This window comes from Stenella coeruleoalba, assembly GCF_951394435.1.
Source record: "Stenella coeruleoalba genome assembly, chromosome: 10".
NCBI lineage: Eukaryota > Metazoa > Chordata > Mammalia > Artiodactyla > Delphinidae > Stenella > Stenella coeruleoalba.
Genome location: NC_137156.1, coordinates 66,912,073 through 66,931,403, shown reverse-complemented (window position 1 = coordinate 66,931,403; position 19,331 = coordinate 66,912,073). Strand labels below are relative to the sequence as shown.

Here is a 19,331-nt window from a genome sequence, read left to right as displayed (position 1 = left end):
CTAAAACAATTCTGTAGTACTGCAGTTTACTGTAAGAGAGTTACTTTCTATGTCTGAGACTTATTAGGAAACATAATCCATAAGCTATATTGTTTTTACTTAAATGATACAAATTCCTTTGGGAAAAAAATCACAGCAAGCTTTATACTGTCAGTATTCAAGTCCATCTAAAAATCAACAGCAGTTCTGTCTGCATTCAAATATCAGAAAAACACTGTGAGAATGCGAACATCTACAACCATTCCAAGATCTCTGGAGGAAGTATGCTACATAAACAGAAAGAACAACTAAGAACATAAAATAACATCAACACTACTCCAGTTCCTGCCCCAGCTCTGTACAGGAGAACTGATATCAGGTAGGCAAGGCCCTGCCATGGGCTCCTAAGGCACATATGCATTAGGCTTTTCTACTTACTGAAGGTCCACTTGCTTACTGTCTATTTTAAACGGTGCAAAAAAGTTCTAGAATAAAGACTATAAACAAATAATCGAATGCAATCATTCTCACAATTCAGGGTGCATCAAAAATCGCATGGAGGGGGCTTCCCTGGTGGCGCAGTCGTTGAAAGTCCACCTGCCGATGCAGGGGACACAGGTTCGTGCCCCAGTCCGGGAAGATCCCACATGCTGCGGAGTGGCTGGGCCCGTGAGCCATGGCCACTGAGCCTGCGCGTCCGGAGCCTGTGCTCCGCAACGGGAGAGGCCACAACAGTGAGAGGCCCGTGTACCACAAAAAAAAAAAAAAAAAAAATCGTATGGAGGGACTTCCCTGGTGGCACAGTGGTTAAGACTCCACACTCCCAATGCAGGGGGCCCCAGTCTGATCCCTGATCGGGGAACTAGATCCCACATGCATGCTGCAACTAAGAGTTCACATGCCACAACTAAGGAGCCTGCCTGCCGCATCTAAGACCCGGCACGACCAAATAAATACATAAAATAAGCATTAAAAAAAAAATCGCATGGAGGGCTTGTTAAAGCAGAGATTGGTAGGCCCCACCCCCAGAGTTCCTGATTCAGAAGGACTAGAAAGGAATCTGAAAATATGTATTTCTAACAAGTGAGAGGTAGTACTGACACTGCTCGTCCAGGATCCACTGAGGACCACTGCTCTATAGTTTGTTGACAGAAATAGTTCATTGTAGTCTTTATCTTGCGAGATTTCTGCTGATTGTTTTAAAATAGGATACATCAGATTTATGTCAGTTTTTCATATTTTTATTGGAAATAATTTCCAAGTTACAAAAAAAGTTGCAAGAACAGTACAAAGAACACACTCATATGCCCATTACCAGTTTCATCTATTGATACATGTTGTCATATCTACTCCCTTGCTTCTCCATATTCATCAAATTTTTTTTCTAAACCCCATGAGAGAAAACTGCATACATCATGGTCCTTTACTTCTAAAAACTTCACTGTGTATTTCCTAAGAATAAGGATGTTCTCTTACATAACCACAGTAGTTACCAACTTCAGTGAATTTAACATTGATACACCACTGCCACAATCAATATATAAAACAGTTCCATTATGCCCCCCAATTCCCTTATGCTTCCATTTTACAGTCAACTCCTCCCCCAATACCTTGGCAACCACTATCTTCTATTACTATAATTTTTCTTTTTCCAGAATGTCATATAAATAGGATCATACAGTATGCAGTATTTTTTAAAATTATAATCAAGTACAGAGAACACAAAATGTACCATTTTAAAGTGTACAATTCAGTGACATTAAGTACATTCACCGTGTTATGCAACCATCAGCACTATCTAGTTCCAGAAGAACATTTTTATCACCCCAAAAGGAAACCCCATACCCATTAAGCAGTCACTCCCCCTTTCCCTCTTCTCCAGCCCGTAACAACCACCAAACTACCCAATCCATTTTCTGTCTCTACAGATATGCCTATTCTGGATATGTCACATAAATGCAATCAGACAATATGTGGTCTTTTGTGCCTGGTTCCTTCACTGAGCATAATGTTTTCAAGGTTCATTCAAGTTGTAGCATGTATCAGTACTTTATTTCTTTCCAGGGCAGTATGTAGCCTTTTGAGTCTAGTTTCTTTCACTTAGCATAATGCCTTTGAGATTCATCCATGTTATTACATGCACACATAGTTTCATCATTTTTGCTGCTGAGTAGTATTCCATTGTATGTGTATATCAGAGTTTATTTGCTCAGTCACCAAAAGACATTTCATTCCTGGTACTTTTCCCAGGAATATAATCATATAAGTCAAGGTACTTTTACAACTAATAGGGTTATTATATATTTGCACATGGCAATAGAAAAACTCAAACGTACACAATATGTGTAGGTTCACAGTCCCTTATCTGCAATTCCAAAATCTAAATATCCCCTAAATACCAAGTTTTTGGTAAATTTTCAGTGAAGTCATTTGGAGACAAATCTTGATCTATATACTACACTTAGTCTCTTTATAGTCATCTTCTTAGTAAGAATATTCATTTTGCTGCAGAAGTATTACGTCTGATACACATCCCACTGGGAGAAATAATTCATGTATGAGCTATGTACCACATTACCTTTCTATATTCAAAAAAATTCATAAATTCATCTGATCCCACAGATTTTGGATAGAAGTTGTGGCCCTGTACTTACACAGCTCTAAATGAGACAAAAATTAAACTGATATTACTTGAGTCAGTGAAGAGGCATTAATGTTTTCTCTGTTACAGACTAGCTCCCCAATACATCAACTAAAAGGATAAACTCTACCCCACAATCCCCCTCTTATGATCAACATCCATCCTACATGGTCTCTGCAGGTTATCCTAGCCTAAAAAATTGACTGCCATTTATAAAAGACACCATTTCTACTAAAATTCACACAAAACCTTTAAACAAGTAAATGTTAAAGTTCTCAGAACATCTGATTGTTTCAAGGTATGTTCTTCAGCAGATATATAAGAGTGCATGGCTGTGAAACCTAAACTACCCTTTAATGCACCTCACCTGAAAGGAGACCACAGCTGCTCTCCATATACATTACTCCACATACACCACGTTATTCATTCCAGGCATGCTGGGAACCCATCAGGGCCTGGCAGAGTGTCAAGAACTGGGTAAACAGGAGGGAACAAGACAGACGAGGCTCCTGCTATCATGGAGCTAACTCTCTAGTGAGAGGAATAAGACACACAAAACCGCTGAGAAAAATATCAAAGTGATAAATCCTATGATGACAAACCAAGATACAATAAAAAATGACTGAGGAGTGATTTCAGATTGGATGGTGAGGCAAGGCCTCTGAGAGTTGAAACTGAAGTCAAGAACTAAACCCCAAAAGACAAGTGAGGATCAGTGGGAAGAGCAGTGCAAAGGCCTTGACAGAGAAAGAAGTCTTTATTCGCCAAGGACTAGAGAAAGGCTCAGTGTGGCTACAGTATAATAAGAAAGGTGGAGAGCAGTATGGGATGAGATCAGACAAACAGCCAAGGGCAAACTCATGCAAGACTGTGTAAGTCAAAACAAGAAGTTGGGAATTTCTTCCAACTGAGATGGAAAGGTGTTAAAGGGTGTTAGGCAGGGGAATAACATGATCTGACTGATAATTTAAAAAGTTCATTCTACTTGCCACACAGTGATGTAATATGGATAACATGGGACTGGTAATCCAATCCATTCATTTCAAAAGGTATATATATATATACACATATATGTATGTGCATATATATTTTTTTATTACACTATCACTTCATATATTAAAATGTCAAGAAAAGTGCATTTCCTGAAAGCTGATTTTTTTTTTTAAACCACTGTCCTGTCTTGAATGATTTCACATGTGTATCAGTATCTCTGGTGTGCCAGCTACAATTTTAATAGCTACCACAGCCAGGAAATTTAAGAACTCCCTCTGTGAACCATGTAAGTTAATGTAGGTTTTACTCTGCTAATAAATCTGACAATACACATAGAAAGTCAATGACTACTACAGAAATGGAAGAACTGCAATTGCTGCTATTTAAACATCAAGACATGTCTTTTTCCTAAAAATACCAATACTTAACGAAAGCACAGTTCATGAAACAACATAAAAGCTGAAATTATTGCCCTATGAGTCAAAAAGCAACAGCAGCCTATAAATTCTAGTTTTAATTCCCAAAGTTAATAGTAAATCAATAAAGTATGTATGAGACACATGCCCCTCCCTGCCAAAAAAGTGGTGTGCAAGAACAACTTAACTACTCTTAGTCACGTTTCCAAAAATTTAGAGTTGACATATTTAAAACAAAGGAACAATAGCTTTCTGAGAAATAATGCTTCTGAGTTTGTTGTCAAATTACAGAAAAAAAAATTCTGTACTTAACTCAAACACCAGATTATTTCAAGCACAAAAATTTATTTGTGCTTGAAATTTGTGGATCGTTTTCCTCTGTAGAACCAATCGAAAGAAGCTATCTAGTTAATGCAAAAATTTTATTCCATGGTAAACTGTTTAAAAGTAAACTTCTCAAAAATATGGCTTACTCTTACTTGAAGAGTTCTTTAATATGAATTACTGAAATTCTAAGTTTTGTGAAAAGACTAATGCTCTACTTCTTCAATTTAAAATTCTGCAAAATAGATCACTTAAATATTACCTTTTTAAACCATTTCATATGTGTAGTCCTAAAAATATTGGTCCAATACCTTGAGTGCATGGCATTTCACTTTTGATTACTTTTTCTGTAATAAGATTTGAAGAAACTGACCAAACCTGGTACTCTAAAATACTAGGAGGATATTCTGAAAGTCTAATCAGCAGTTCAGACCACAGAACAGAGGTCAAAAAGAAAGCTCTTCTGGATCTATTCATGGGTTTCAACAAAATAGCTGTTGCAGGAGTCTGTTCGCAGAATAAGACTAAAATTTCAAGAAACCACTAATTTGTACAATTTCTCTGGAAAGTTGAAAATTCCACGCTGAAGAAATGAAATGTAAAAGTTTACATATAGTAAGATAATTAAAATCTTACCAGGCTCAAACGTAAACATTCCACCACCATGAAGAACATAAGCAGTAAGTTTAATGATTCAATTATATAAAATATATTTGGGGACAAATGCTACAACACTCACTTTATATCTCACAGGCACTCAGAAGAACTGGAACATGCATCTTTATTGCCCATGTGTGGAAGAACATCCACAAAGAACCACAGCTAACACTAAAGCTGGCTGTTATTTGAAGGCATCAACAGGAGACTTCCGAAAATCTTAACTATGGTTTCTTAAAAAAATTTTGAGTAGCACAAGATGCAGAGATCTGACAAAGACTCTTCCTAACCCAAGGCTGCATGCAAGTCATGAAACTCACCTGTGTTATACTCCTTCAACTGCAAGTCCTTTACAGGCGTGCCATCAGGAGTCCGAAAGGCATTAAGAATCTGCAAGAATATGGTATGTACAGTAATGATACACATCATAATCAAATACTGAATATTATATTTCCCCTAGTGGCTTTTATTCTACATAATTTAAAGCTATGATTACTTTACAAAGGCAAAATTGAGCCATACACACTCCAGGCATTCAAAAACTGCTGAATAAGTAGAACATAATTATTTAAAAATTCTCAAGTACATAAAAAAAGCAGAAGAGCATAACCTCAAGAACTCAAGCTCTGAAATCAGACTGCCTGTATTCCAAGCCTCTCCTGCTCATGTGCTGTGTAACCTTTCAGCATCCGGATTCTCATCTTTTAAACATAAGATGATGCACTGAGCTCTTTCCAGTCCAGGGCCATGGCACCTGAACTCCCTCAGCCTGGTCAGTTCTTCTCCCCATTTTCAAATGGACTGTTCTCTCACTTGCATTCAGGCCTGGGATCAAATGTCACTTCCTCAGTGATGTCTTCCCAAACTACCCAATCTAAAATAGCCTATACCCCAATGATGCTCTAAACCCTTACTTTAGTTTCCTTTTTTTTTTTGCTTATTTTTTATTATCCATGGAAGCAGTGACTTCATAATGTTCACTGCTATATCACTCAGTGCCTAGAACATTGCCTGGAATACAATAGTGCTTAATATTTGGAATGAATCAATAAAGAGTATGTGTTTCATAGGATGTTGTGATAATTAAATGAACTAATGCTTGTAAACATCACACACTGCCTAATACAGAGTAAGGCACTGTCTGCTCTGTGTTGTATATTCTGACCAAACTCTTCCTTAAGGTCATCCATAGTTTAGTCACCAAGTCCTTTACCACTGAGGAGTTAGGCAGATCCCAGTTTTTACTACTGTCAATAAACTGCATCTTTATGTATCTTTATGTAACTGCATCTTGGATCATCCCCTAAAGGACGATTATCAGGCCTAAGGACAGCAATCATTTGTCATAATTTTTTTTTTTTTTTTTAACAAACCTCACCTCAGTTGAGTACATGTGTAACTGGTGAAAAATGAATGAGCTCTATGGATTACACCAAAGCCAATTTCCTGGTTTAGCTACTGTACTACAGTAATACAAGATGTTGACACTGGGGGACGGGCAGGAGAAAGCTGGGTGAAGGATAATCAAGATTTCCCTGAATATTTCTTTACACTTTCCTGGGAATCTACAATTTTTCAAAATAAAAAGTTAAAAAAACAATTTTAATTGATGAAAAGAAAGGAAAAGGAAAAAAGAAAATAAGCCTTACCTCTTCTTTTGATGCATTTTCAGGCACCCCATTTAATCGAATAAGCTTGCTTGGTTTCTCCTCACTTGGGCCAGTCCTATAATCTTGATCCTTGAATCCAGAATAAAAAATTATTTTAGAAACAAATACATGTTAATGCGCAAAATGAAACAACATGAAATACAGGTACTCAGGATCAAAAATCAAAATGACTTATATCATATGAAGATATGAAAAATTATAATTGTCTATTTTTCTGAGTTCCAAAATTTGATTTCTTTCTTTCTTTTTTTTTTTTTCGTGGGATCTTAGTTCCCCGACCAGGGATTGAGGCCGGGCCCCAGCAGTGAAAGTGCTGAGTCCTAACCACTGGACTGCTAGGGAATTCCCCCAAAATTTGATTTCAAATCATTAGAATACAAGTGTGCTAAGACCCATGGTCATTGAGGGAATTTTAAAATAGTAAAGCAGAAAATTAAGAGAAACAACACTGAATATGACTTTTATAAACAGGAAAAAAAATCACCTAGATTCTCAAAACTAAAATTTTCTTTTCCTGAATGAGAAAACAGCAAATAAATAAATAAAACCAGATGTCACTTATCAAAGATGTCAACTATAAACAAATTCCAGAACAGTCAAAAGGTGTCATATGACAATATAACTTAACAGTACAATTCAGAGAAATCTGCATTTTCCATATTCACAAAAGTCTCAGCTCTCAGGGCTTCCCTTGTGGCGCAGTGGTTGAGAGTCTGCCTGCCGATGCAGGGGACGCGGGTTCGTGCCCCGGTCCGGGAAGATCCCACATGCCGCAGAGCGGCTGGGCCCGTGAGCCATGGCCGCTTAGCCTGCGCATCCGGAGCCTGTGCTCCGCAACGGGAGAGGCCATAACAGTGAGAGGCCCGCATACAACACACACACAAAAAGTCTCAGCTCTAACTGATCCTCTTTCATTTCAACAGTTATAAAAAGGGTTTAACTTTTGGGAAAAAAAAGTCTCCTATAACTATGTGACCACACCTCCCAGTTATGCCTACTCTCCTGGCACAATTACAAATAGTGTCCTCTTTTACCCTTTTTTTTTTTTTTTTTTTTTTTGCGGTACATGGGCCTCTCACTGCTGTGGCCTCTCCCATTGCGGAGCACAGGCTCCGGACGCGCAGGCTCAGCGGCCACGGCTCACGGGCCCAGTCGCTCCGTGGTATGTGGGATCTTCCCGGACCGGGGCACGAACCCGTGTCCCCTGCATCAGCAGGCGGACTCTCAACCACTGTGCCACCAGGGAAGCCCCCTCTTTTACTCTTGAAAGTGTCCTGACTTGAACAATAAATTATATGGCCATCCACCTCTAACATTCTCAAAATCCATTATTTGGTTAGCATGTCTTAGAATTACTGTCCAAAATAACAGAAACTTCAATAGAGATGGGTAATACCTATTTTAAAAGATAATATTTTCAATGTCCAACTGCAAACATAATTCTCCTCGCTTAGATTATATATACATTAGATTATACATTATACATACAGAAATTCAACATTTAAGTCAATTAAGTTAGCTTCAACAGAATACTTGCAACATTAATATCACCGCCTCATAACTAGGTATTCTCTATCTCTATATCCTAGGTATTCTCTAAATGAGTTTAAATAAGAAAATGAGCCCTAAACAGCCACAGGCCTGACCATGTAAGAGTTGAGAGAACCAACTCGCAAAGACAAATACTTTCAAACTAAATTATCCCAAAGCATTTCGATCAGTACCATCAAGCAAAATAATGAAGAGACACACATCAAAAATATGATCTGAACTGAGGGCCCTTTCTCTAGAGATGTACACTGAATACAAATCTTGCTTTTTAATGGATGTACAAAGTTAAGACCTCGGACTAATGGTCCTGGACTCTACACTTCACCCCTCAGAAAAGTCTTACGAAAAAGCAAAATTCAAAAAAGCAATCCACTCCATTAACATACCTGAAGGTCCCGTTGGGCATCTTGGGAAGTTTTGCCCTCTGGAAAAGACTTGCTTTGGCCATAGCCAAATATCTGGCTTCCTGGAAGCCTGTGATCCACATCACGGTACTCCATGCTTCTGTAATCAGTGTCTTGCCGGCCAAGGAAGTCCAGACCACCTTCTTCTTTAAACATACCAGCATCTGAACTCTGTTGTTCACCTCCAGAAAGCTGTGACTTGTCCTGGTCTTGAAGTGGACTTTGGCTGGTCTGAAAGTCTGGTGGAGACTCATGTTCAAAAGCTACACCTTGTGTTTCTCCTTCTCTTGTTTCTGAATGCTCAAATTCTCCCTTCTGAATGCCAAAAGCAGGCCTTTCTGTTGTATGGTCATGTGCAGATTCTTCTCTCTTGTTCACATTCATACCAGAATGTTCTCTATCTTGTGTAGAGGGCTGAATGTAATCCAAAATATTTGGATCCACAGAGGGCATCTCCCTATCTTTAAATTCCATACAAGGTCCCACCTCTCTGCCCCTAAAATCCTGATCAGTCCTGGACCGGTGTCTACCTCTGAAATCTGAATGTGGTGTATCCCTGTCCCTAAAGTCTAGATCACTAGTACCTGAACCTCGGCCTCTAAAGTCCATCTGTGTTCCGTCTTTGTCCCTGAAGTCCAAATCAGATACATCTCTATTCCTAAAATCAGAACGGGACTGATCTCTGGCCCTGAAATCCAAATCTGATAAATCCCTTCCCCTAAAATCTGCATGGGATCCATCCCGGCCTCTAAAATCTAAATCATAAGTGCCCCGGCCCCTGAAGTCAGGTGGAGGAGCATCCCTACCTCTAAAGTCAACAGTATGAGCATCCCTGTCTCTGTAGTTCATGTGAGATGTCTCCCTACCTCTATAATCCATAGAAGTACCATCCCCACCCCTATAGTCCATAGGTGGTCCTTCTCTATCGCGAAAATCCCCAGAATGTATGTCCCTACTTCTGAAGTCCAACTGTGATGAATCTCTGCTCTGGAAATCAGAAGATGAAAAATCTCCCCCCCTGAAATCATGTCCAGGTCCCTCCCCTCCTCGATAGTCACCATGCTGTCCGTCTCTAGCTCCATAGCTGAAAGAATGCTCCTCTACATTTGCAAAGGGAGGCCCCGAATGCCCCTGGAAATCAAAGGGAAGTGAATCTCTGCCAGGAAAGTTGCCAGAGTGTCTCTCTTGAGCATGACTCTTAAGGGGAGGAGGAGGATAATCCCTGTTCCACCCGGGAGCAAACCTTTCTTCTTGGCTCCCACTGTAGAAACAAAGACAGTGTTATTCATATTGTCCAGAGAGTTTGAAATCTACACACCAGCATATTCTTCTCTAATCACAGCACATTCTTCTGTAAACATTTTTTTTTTTGGCAGAGTTCTGTAACAAGGTCCTAGATCTGCAGAAAACAGCAATGTTTTGCTATTTTAAGACGAAGTGGCGTAGTAAACTTTTATATTCCCATTTCAGAACACGAGGAAAGTCAACACAAGGTTTTCAACATGACTGCTGCAGAAAAAGCTTTCACCCAGTCCTGCAACAGGGAAAATCCGCAACACCAGATAAGCTAGCAATGGTGACACTCTACAAAAATGTCCATTTCCTATAGCCAGGGAACTTAGAATTCCAAGATCAGCATGATGATTCCTATACATCAGAAAAATCAATGCACTGTAAATTTTATACAGTAGGTTTCAGGAGGTGTCTTTCTCATTGGTGCATACAGGAGTAACATTCCAAAATATTTGATTACAGCCACAGTATGGACACCACCCAGTCAGAATGGATGCAGGCCCAAAATGAAGAAACACTGGCTGTAAATCACTAGGAGTATACCAGTGTTCACCAGCTGAGCATCAGCCCTGGCTGCATCTAAATCCTAGTTCTACAGTGGCTCTGCCTAGAACTGCTCTCACCTGGGTCCTATTATTGTTACTACTCAAGGGTATCTCAGAAGGCAGCATGAATCATGCCACAAAGCATGTGTTAAGTCGACTAAACCAAGCAACAGCATCCAGGAGCTTAATACTGAAAGGGACCTAGAGAGAGCATTAGGCCTTCAAGCATTATCACCAGGTCCCCAAAAAAGAAGCTGATTTTCTAGATTCTAATGCCTCATCTAATTTTTCATGGTAATACAATATATTTTAAAATAAGCATAGTATTAAATTCACATTCTCAGTTTACAGAACTCAAGAGATAAATGAGAATTGGCCCAATCTTTCATACTACCTAACTTCCTCCCTTTGTCTTAAGCTCCAGACCATTTTATACGTTTTGACTTTGGTAAAAGATTAGGGAATTTAAATAGGCAATTAGGTACCTAGGATACTGAGCTTGAAGGGGAGGGGAGAGAAGGGCATGAAAAAGGAAAACATGAAATGATCTGAATGGTTACCTGCTTTTTAGCAGTAAAACAAAAGTATTAAGAGATCAAGTCCAACTCAGTTCTCTCCTTCCAGAATATACAGGTTCTATTACATGACCCTTCTGAACTCAGACTACACTGCTATAGAAAGATTCAACAGAAAACTGCTTCTGGGTTACTCAGTGCAAGCGAAACAGTTACAATGCCAAACCCTTTCCAAAAAGTAATAGGAATTTAACAATAGTAACCTAAACAGTTGAATGATGCATATTTAATGGATTTTCAGAACATGGTAACTTCCAATAGCTCCTATTAACATTAGTTATATCTATGGGGTTCATCATAAGAGAAGCAACTTTAAATGTTCTTCATAAGTAATACAATATAACACTAAAATTAAGACATTACCACTAATTCTGGTGTCACCCATATTTAAAATCATTCAAATCCCAATAGTTAGGGACTTCACTGGTGGCGCAGTGGTTAAGAATCCACCTGCCAATGCAGGGGACACGGGTTCGAGCCCTCTTCCAGGAAGGTCCCACATGCCATGGAGCAACTAAGCCCGTGCGCCATAACTATTGAGCCTGCGTGCCACAAAAATTGAGCCCACATGCCGCAACTACTGAAGCCCACGCACCGCAACTACTGAAGCTCACGCGCCTAAAGCCCGTGCTCTGCAACAAGAGACGCCACTGCAATGAGAAGCCCGTGCACCGCAACAAAGAGTAGCCCCCACTCGCCACAACTAGAGAAAGCCTGTGCACAGCAACAAAGACCCAACACAGACAAAAAATTTAAAAATTAACGAAAAAAAAAATCCCAATAGTTAGCTTGCAGGAAGACTTAAGCCTCAGCAGACACTCACAGGCTGAGTGCTGAGGTATCTAAATCTACATGTTCTCTGACCAGAACACATCCAACAGTGTCTTTGAATACTACCCTAAGGATTACCTTACCCTCTTCAGTGGAGAAGATCAAAGAGATCTAGAGTAACCACTGTACTAGGGTTCTTAGAACTGTATTTTATGTAGACTATTCAAGAAACACTTCTATTAGTATAAAATAGCAGTGGCTATGAAAATCATTTTCAACCAAATTTTTAAAAATTTTAAGAAGATGAGTTGTTAAAATAAATACAAAATTATTTTCCTGCAAGATACCTTTTTCACCCAAATTAGTCCCCCCAAAAGTTATGCTATATAAACTATGTCTCTTTCTGGTCAAAGATCTTAAAAAATAGCAATGTAATGACTTATATTTAAACTAAAATTAAGGTGGGGAAATACAATTTTAAATAATAAATTCAAAGAGAAAATGTTCTGAAAAAAATTTTTAAGTGATGCAATAGAGCTAAAGTTACCTAATTCCTGAAGGCTTATAGGAAACAGCCTTACTTACAAATAATTATCCATAAATATAAGTAAAAAGGAGAGATTTTTAAATGTTAAAGTACAAACTCACTAATCTAGACTAGGGATCTGCAAACTTTTCCCATAAAGAGTCAGACAGTATTAGGCTTTGCAGTTTCTGTCAGAACTATTCAACTCTGCCATTGCAGCATGAAAGCAACCATAGACAATTTGTAAATGAATGATCAGGGCTATGTTCCAATAAAACAAAAACAAGCTGCAGGCTGTACAGCTTGTTGTTGTTGACCACTGATCCAGACCTTAATATTGTGAAAGGAAAAACATAACCAGCATCACCACCACTGCTTTAATTTAAAGACTGCTAAGCAGAAAGTAAAGACCCCTTTATTCATGAAACTAGTTTTACTAAATATTATACGGACTTTTTTTTTTTTTTTTTTTTTTTGCGGTACGTGGGCCTCTCACTGCTGTGGCTTCTCCCGTTGCGGAGCACAGGCTCCGGACGCGCAGGCTCAGCGGCCATAGCTCACGGGCCCAGCCGCTCCGTGGCATGTGGGATCTTCCCGGACCGGGGCACGAACCTGCGTCCCCTGCATCGGCAGGCGAACTCTCAACCACTGCGCCACAAGGGAAGCCCTATACGGATTTTTTTAAAACTTAGTTCTCTCCCTTAATTTTTCATTGGAACCCCAAGCTTCAAAATAATAAAACATCTGTTGAATTTGCACAAGAAGATCCTGCAGACTGCCAATCAAAAAGAAAATTTACTACTAACAAAAGTTTCAATTAGAACATAAATTTTTTTTTTTGGCCACACCACGTGGCTTGTGGGATTTTAGTTCCCCCACCAGGGACTGAACCCAGACCCTTGGCAGTGAGAGTATGGAGTCCTAACCACTGGACCACCAGGGAACTCCCTGGAGCATAAATATTTTTTAATGTATAGCTTTAAAGGTCAGATTTCTTTGCCATATACCAACTAAAGCCATAACAATCATATTCCAATTGTAAACACAATGCAAAAGTTTTAAAATACCATCATCAGTGTTTATTATACTGGCTATAAGAAATTAACTTCCCACAATTCTAAAATATAATCCATTTACAACTGAATGGTACCACCTTCTCCACTTATCTTTGTACCTAGTAATCCTTAAAATTGAAATGTAGCTTAGAAAATTGCATCGAGTAATTTTTGTTTCTCAGAACTATTTTTGGTAGCTGAAACACAATATGTCACAGGAAAGACAGAGCTCTGGATTCTAGACATAAATTACTGAATTTAATGAAACATTTACATACATTTATGTACATTTTTTACTAGCTTTCCTTATTAATCAAATATGTATTACTTTGCTAAAAGAGACAAAAAATATTTTTAGAAATTGGGGGATTTTGTTAATGCTTTTAAAAATGCTAAAACACAAAACACTTGGCACACTGGGTATTTAGTCTCACAATCACTTTAGAAATGACTAGAAAAATTTTAAATAGTTTCTATTTTTAAAAAATCAGAGCTATTTCTAGAAAATATCCCTCCTTACGGTAGGCCAAAAATATTATACTGTATCATTAAAATACTGACATTTCAATATTCAAATTTAAAGACTTACCGAAAAGGTCCTGTTCTGTTAGCAGATCGAGAATCCCCCCACATCTCTTTCTATGTCAAGAGGGTCCAATAAGTAGATCCTTGCTACCAAACTCTGGTTATCACAGTACCTGTACAAAACAAACCACAAAAAATGAGTACATTGGAACATGAAGTAAAGAATAAACCAATTTCCTCCTGTTTGGCTTATCAGGGACCACATCAGCAGGTATACTTTTGGAAGTCACTTTTAAACATTTACATGTTAATTTATAGCAAGACAAATACATTTTAAATTTAAAATGTGCACTCTAGGGCGCCATCAACTTCTCAATGTACTAAGAATGCTTCATAATATATTTACTTATTTTTCTGGCACCCATTCTATCTTCCTTTTCGGAAATAGCACCTTAGCATAAACACCACTCTCAGTCTGTGCAGCTGATCCTACTCTATTCAGCCTGGCCAATCAGAATAGTCTATTACTGGGACTTCCCTGGCTGCCCAGTGGTTAAGACTCCAAGCTTCCAATGCAGGGGGCACAAGTTCAATCCCTGGTGGGGGAACTAAGATCCCACATGCCAAGCAGAGCAGCCAAAAAATAAATAAAAATTTAAAAAAAAAAAAAGCAAGAATAGTCTATTACCTCACCACAGTGATTGCTTTGAAGATGGGCATGTAACCTAAGGCTGAGAAGTCATCACAGGACCTGTGCTCCAGCTACTAAAAAAGTGGCAAACTTTTTTTTTTTGGCCATACCACGAGGCCTGTGGGAGCCTAGTTCCCCGACTGAACCTGGGCCCAGGCAGTGAAAGAGCCAAGTCCTAACCACTGGACCACCAGGGAATTCCCAAAAAGAGGCAAACTTTTATGACCTTGGATTTGGCAATGGTTTCTTACTATGACAACGAAAGAAAAAATAAAGTAGACTTCATCAAAATTGAAAACTTTTGTGAATCCAAGTACACTATCAAGAGAGTGAAAACACAACCCACATGTCAGCAAAACAACAGGCTATGAAATTCCAAAGCCTCATTCCTCAACAGAAACATCAAAAAACAAGCAGTCTGAACCAACTTTGTTGTAGCTTTAGAAAACAGTCAAAGCTTTACAACAACCAACTGAACACTCAGTCAAGAAAAAGTCATCCTCGGGACTTCCCTGGTGGTCCAGTGGTTAAGATCCGGCGCTCCCAACGCAGGGGGCCTGGGTTCGATCCCTGGTCAGCGGCACTAGATGCCGAATGCCGCAACAAAGATCCCACGTGCCATACTAAAGATCCCACGAGCCGCAACTAAGACCAGGCGCAGCCAAATAAATATTTTTTAAAAAGAATAAAAAATGAAAAAGTCATCCTCAAAATAATAGGAAAGTTTTTTGGTGTTTTTACTGATCCTTGCCCCACCCCCACCCCAGCATGGCAGTGGTTCTTGTCTTGAGGGCAGCCCAGTTTTCAGCTCCCTCCCTAAACCCAAGGGAAACCTGATTTGTAAATTATTGTGTACATCTGTTCTAATCTGTATGGGGGCTATCTGAAGGACTGATGCAAGGTACTTGCCTCTGTTTTACCTAACTCAGAACTCTGGGGGGAAAAGCGGCAGGCACTGCTAATAAAAGCTGCAAAGCAGACTACAGACTCACAGATATGGAGAGGTTGGGGTGAAAACACTTTGGGGAGTTAGGACATTCCAAGGCACCATGTATATGAGAAAATTTAGAACACCACAAGCATACCCAGACACATGATCAGACAAAACCTGAGAAGACTCTAAGCTTTCACCTCAGGCTAATCTCTAGGTTCAGAGCAAGCCTAGCTAAGTGTTGAAGGAATGGCTCCAGCACAGAACCAATCTGCAAAAACAAAGAGAGGTGGGTTTTTCTTTCTCTTATTTTTGTTGGTGTGTTTTTTGTCCATTTTTGTTTTATCTGTTTGAGCTCCTAGAATTCAAGGAAATCTTGGTTAACACATTAGATGAACAAAGGCTAAGAGAACAGGTGTCAGTGATCACACCTAAGGAATACAGCCTTTGCAAAAATGGTATAGGAAAAGAATTCTATATCTAGCAAAACTCTCCTTCAAAAATGAGAAAGAGGGACTTCCCTGGTGGTCCAGTGGTTAAGACTCTGTGTTTCCACTGCAGGGGGCACGGGTTCAATCCCTGGTCAGGGAACTAAGGTCCCGCATGCCACTTGGCGTGGAAAAAAAAAAAAAAAAAGAGTAAGAAATTAAGACATTTCCTGATAAGCAAAAGCTGAAGGAATTTGTTACCAGTAGATGGGCCCTGCAAGAAATGAAAGAAAGTCAAAAGTAACTTGAAGCCATATGAAGAAATAAAGCTTCAGTAAAGATTTAAAAAGCAAGAGCAATTATAAAAGCTAGTATTATTGTGACTTCAATTTTTAACTCCAGTTTTTACTTTCTACATGATTTAAAAGACAAACACATAAAAAACAATTATTAACCTAGGTTAATGGGACACAATTTGTAAAGACGTTATCTGTGACATCAGTAACAGAGGGAAGGGGGACTTCCCTGGTGGCGCAGTGGTTAAGAATCTGCCTGCCAATGCAGGGGTGACGGGTTCAAGCCTGGTCCGGGAAGATCCCACATGCCGCGGAGCAACTAAGCCCGTGCGCCACAACTACTGAGCCCACGCACCTAGAGCCCACGCTGCGCAACAAGAGAAGCCACCACAATAAGAAGCCTGCTCACCGCAACCAAGAGTAGTCCCCACTCGCTGCAACTACAGAAAGCCCACGTGCAGCAACGAAGACCCAACGCAGCCAAAAATAAATAAATAAATGAATAAATTTATTTAAAAAAATTATTAATCTAGGTTAATGGGACACAATTTATAAAGATGCTATCTGTGACATCAATAACAGAGGGAAGGGGGACTTCACTGGTGGTGCAGTGGTTAAGAATCCACCTGCCAGTGCAGGGGACAAGGGTTCGAGCCCTGGTCTGGGAAGATCCCACATGCCGCGGAGCAACTGACCCCGTGCACCACAGCTACTGACCCTGCACTCTGGAGCCCGCGAGCCACAACTATTGAAGCCCATGTGCCTGGAGACCGTGCTCCACAGCAAGAGAGGCCACCGCAGTGAGAGGCCTGCGCACCGCAACGAGGAGTAGCCCCCGCTCACTGCAACTAGAGAAAACCCGCGTGCAGCAACAAAGACCCAATGCAGCCAAACATACATACATACATAAATAAATAAATAGAAGCAATGGGATAATATATTAAAACACAAAAAAACAGAGGGAAGGAAAGGAACAGTATAGAAGCAGTTTTTCTATGCTATTGAACTTAAGTTGGTATAAATTCAAATTAAATTGTTATAACTATACGATGTTAAATGTAATTCCCATGGTAACCACAAAGAAAATATCTTTAGAATATACACATAAGAAAATGAGAAGGCAATCAAACATTTCACTATAAAAAAATCAACTAAACACTAAATAAGGTATAATGGAAGAAATGAAGGGAAAAAAGCTATAAGGAATATAGATTACAAATAGCAAAATGGCAGAAGTTCCTCCTTATTAGTAATCACTTTAAATGTAAACAGTTTAAAATCTTCTTCTCAAAAGACAAGATTGGCACAATAGATTAAAAAACATAATCCAACTATACGCTGTCTACAAGAGACTCGCTGTAGATCCAAAGACACAAATAGGTTGAAAGGGAAAAGACAGAAAAAAATATTCCACGCAAATAGTAACCAAATGAGATCTGTGGTGGCTATACTAGTATCAGACAAAACAGACTTTAAATCAAAAAAGGTACAAAAGACAAAGGACATTATATATTAATTTAAAGGTTAAAAAAACACAAGAAGATAAATCATAAACATTATACACCTAATAACAGACCCTCAAAATATATGAAGCAAAAACTGAAAGAAACTGAAGGGAGAAGTAGACAGTTCTATAACAGTTGGAAACTTCAAACCTCACTTTGAATAATGAATTGATCAACCAGACAGTATATAAGTAAGAAAACAGAGAACTTAGCACAATAAACCAAACACATCTAATTGACACAGAACACTCCACCCAACAACAGTAGAATCACATCTTGTCAAGTGCACATGGGATATTCTTCAGGATGGACCATTTGCTGGGCCACAAACAAGCCTCAACAGATTTTATAAGATAAATAACCGTACAAAGTATCCTCTCTAACCCAAACAGGATAAAGTTAGACATCAATAGCATAAGGAAAAATTCTACAGTTTTCCATAGTTTTCCTTCTACATAAACTAGAATTCACAAAATTTTAAATGCATATTACTTCTGACTTTCTAGTTCCTCTTCTAGGAATTCATTCTCTAGAAACTTACAATGTGAGGTGACATGTTTACAAAGGTACATAGTGCAGCACTGTTTGTAATAGCAAAAGATTATAAAATCTATATTACATCAACAGAATATATTTGTACTACTGAAATACTATGCAACTCTCAAAAAATGAAATAGCTATGTTAATTTATATAGGATAAACTATTATATATTAAGTTTAAAAATATGTGCAAAATATTATTTGTAATATGGTATCATCTGTGCAAAATAGAAAAGAACACATACCACAAAGTTAGGGGACTCACATTTCCTGATTCTAAAACTTAACTACAAGCAACCTAAATGTCCATTGACACATGAATGGATAAAGAAGATGTAGTATATACATATACAATGGAATACTCAGCTATAAAAAAGAACAAAATAATGCCATTTGCAGCAACATTTAGATTATCATTCTAAGTAAGCCAGAAAGAGAAAGACAAATATCATATGATATCGCTACTATGTGGAATCTTAAAAAAATGATATAAATGATATAAATGAACTTATTTACAAAACAGAAAGCGACTCACAGACATAGAAAACAAACTGCTTGTTACCAATGGGGAAGGGGGGATGCAGGGAGGGATAAATTGGGAGGTTGGGATTAACATATACACAATACTATATATAAAATAGGTGACCAACAAGGACCTACTGCATAGCACAGGGAACTATACTCGGTATTTTTTAATAACCTATAAGGGAAAAGAATCTGAAAAGGAATATGTGTATGTGTGTGTGTGTGTGTGTGTGTGTGTGTGTGTGTGTGTATACGAAAAACTGAATCACTGTGCTGTATACCTGAAATGAACACGATATCGCAAATCAACTATACTCCAATTAAAAAAAAAAGAAAACAAAGCTACAGTTATCGAGACAGTGTGGCACTGACATAAGGATAAACAAAGATCAATAAAACAGAATTGAGAGTCCAGAAATAAACCCTCACATTTAGGATCAAGTGTATTAGACAAGAGTTCTAAGACAATTCAATGAAGAAAGAACAGTCT

At 38.7% G+C, this 19,331-nt stretch overlaps 1 protein-coding gene across 2 annotated transcripts in view; it reads right to left on the bottom strand.

Moving 5' to 3' along the window:
• The window catches only part of RBM6 (RNA binding motif protein 6), a 107,018-nt gene that overhangs the window by 71,728 nt on the left and 15,959 nt on the right, over nt 1–19,331 (bottom strand). Inside the window, exons 2-5 of one of the 2 annotated variants that reach the window (XM_079933616.1) lie at nt 13,990–14,098; nt 8,618–9,896; nt 6,660–6,749; nt 5,331–5,400 (exon numbers count right to left, since the gene is read on the bottom strand). In XM_079933616.1, the coding sequence (XP_079789742.1) occupies nt 5,331–5,400; nt 6,660–6,749; nt 8,618–9,896; nt 13,990–14,033 (1,483 nt within the window). In that variant the 5' untranslated portion in view covers nt 14,034–14,098. Of the gene's footprint in view, nt 1–5,330; nt 5,401–6,659; nt 6,750–8,617; nt 9,897–13,989; nt 14,099–19,331 lie in introns of those variants that run through there. The other variant, XM_079933617.1, reaches the window with a different exon arrangement.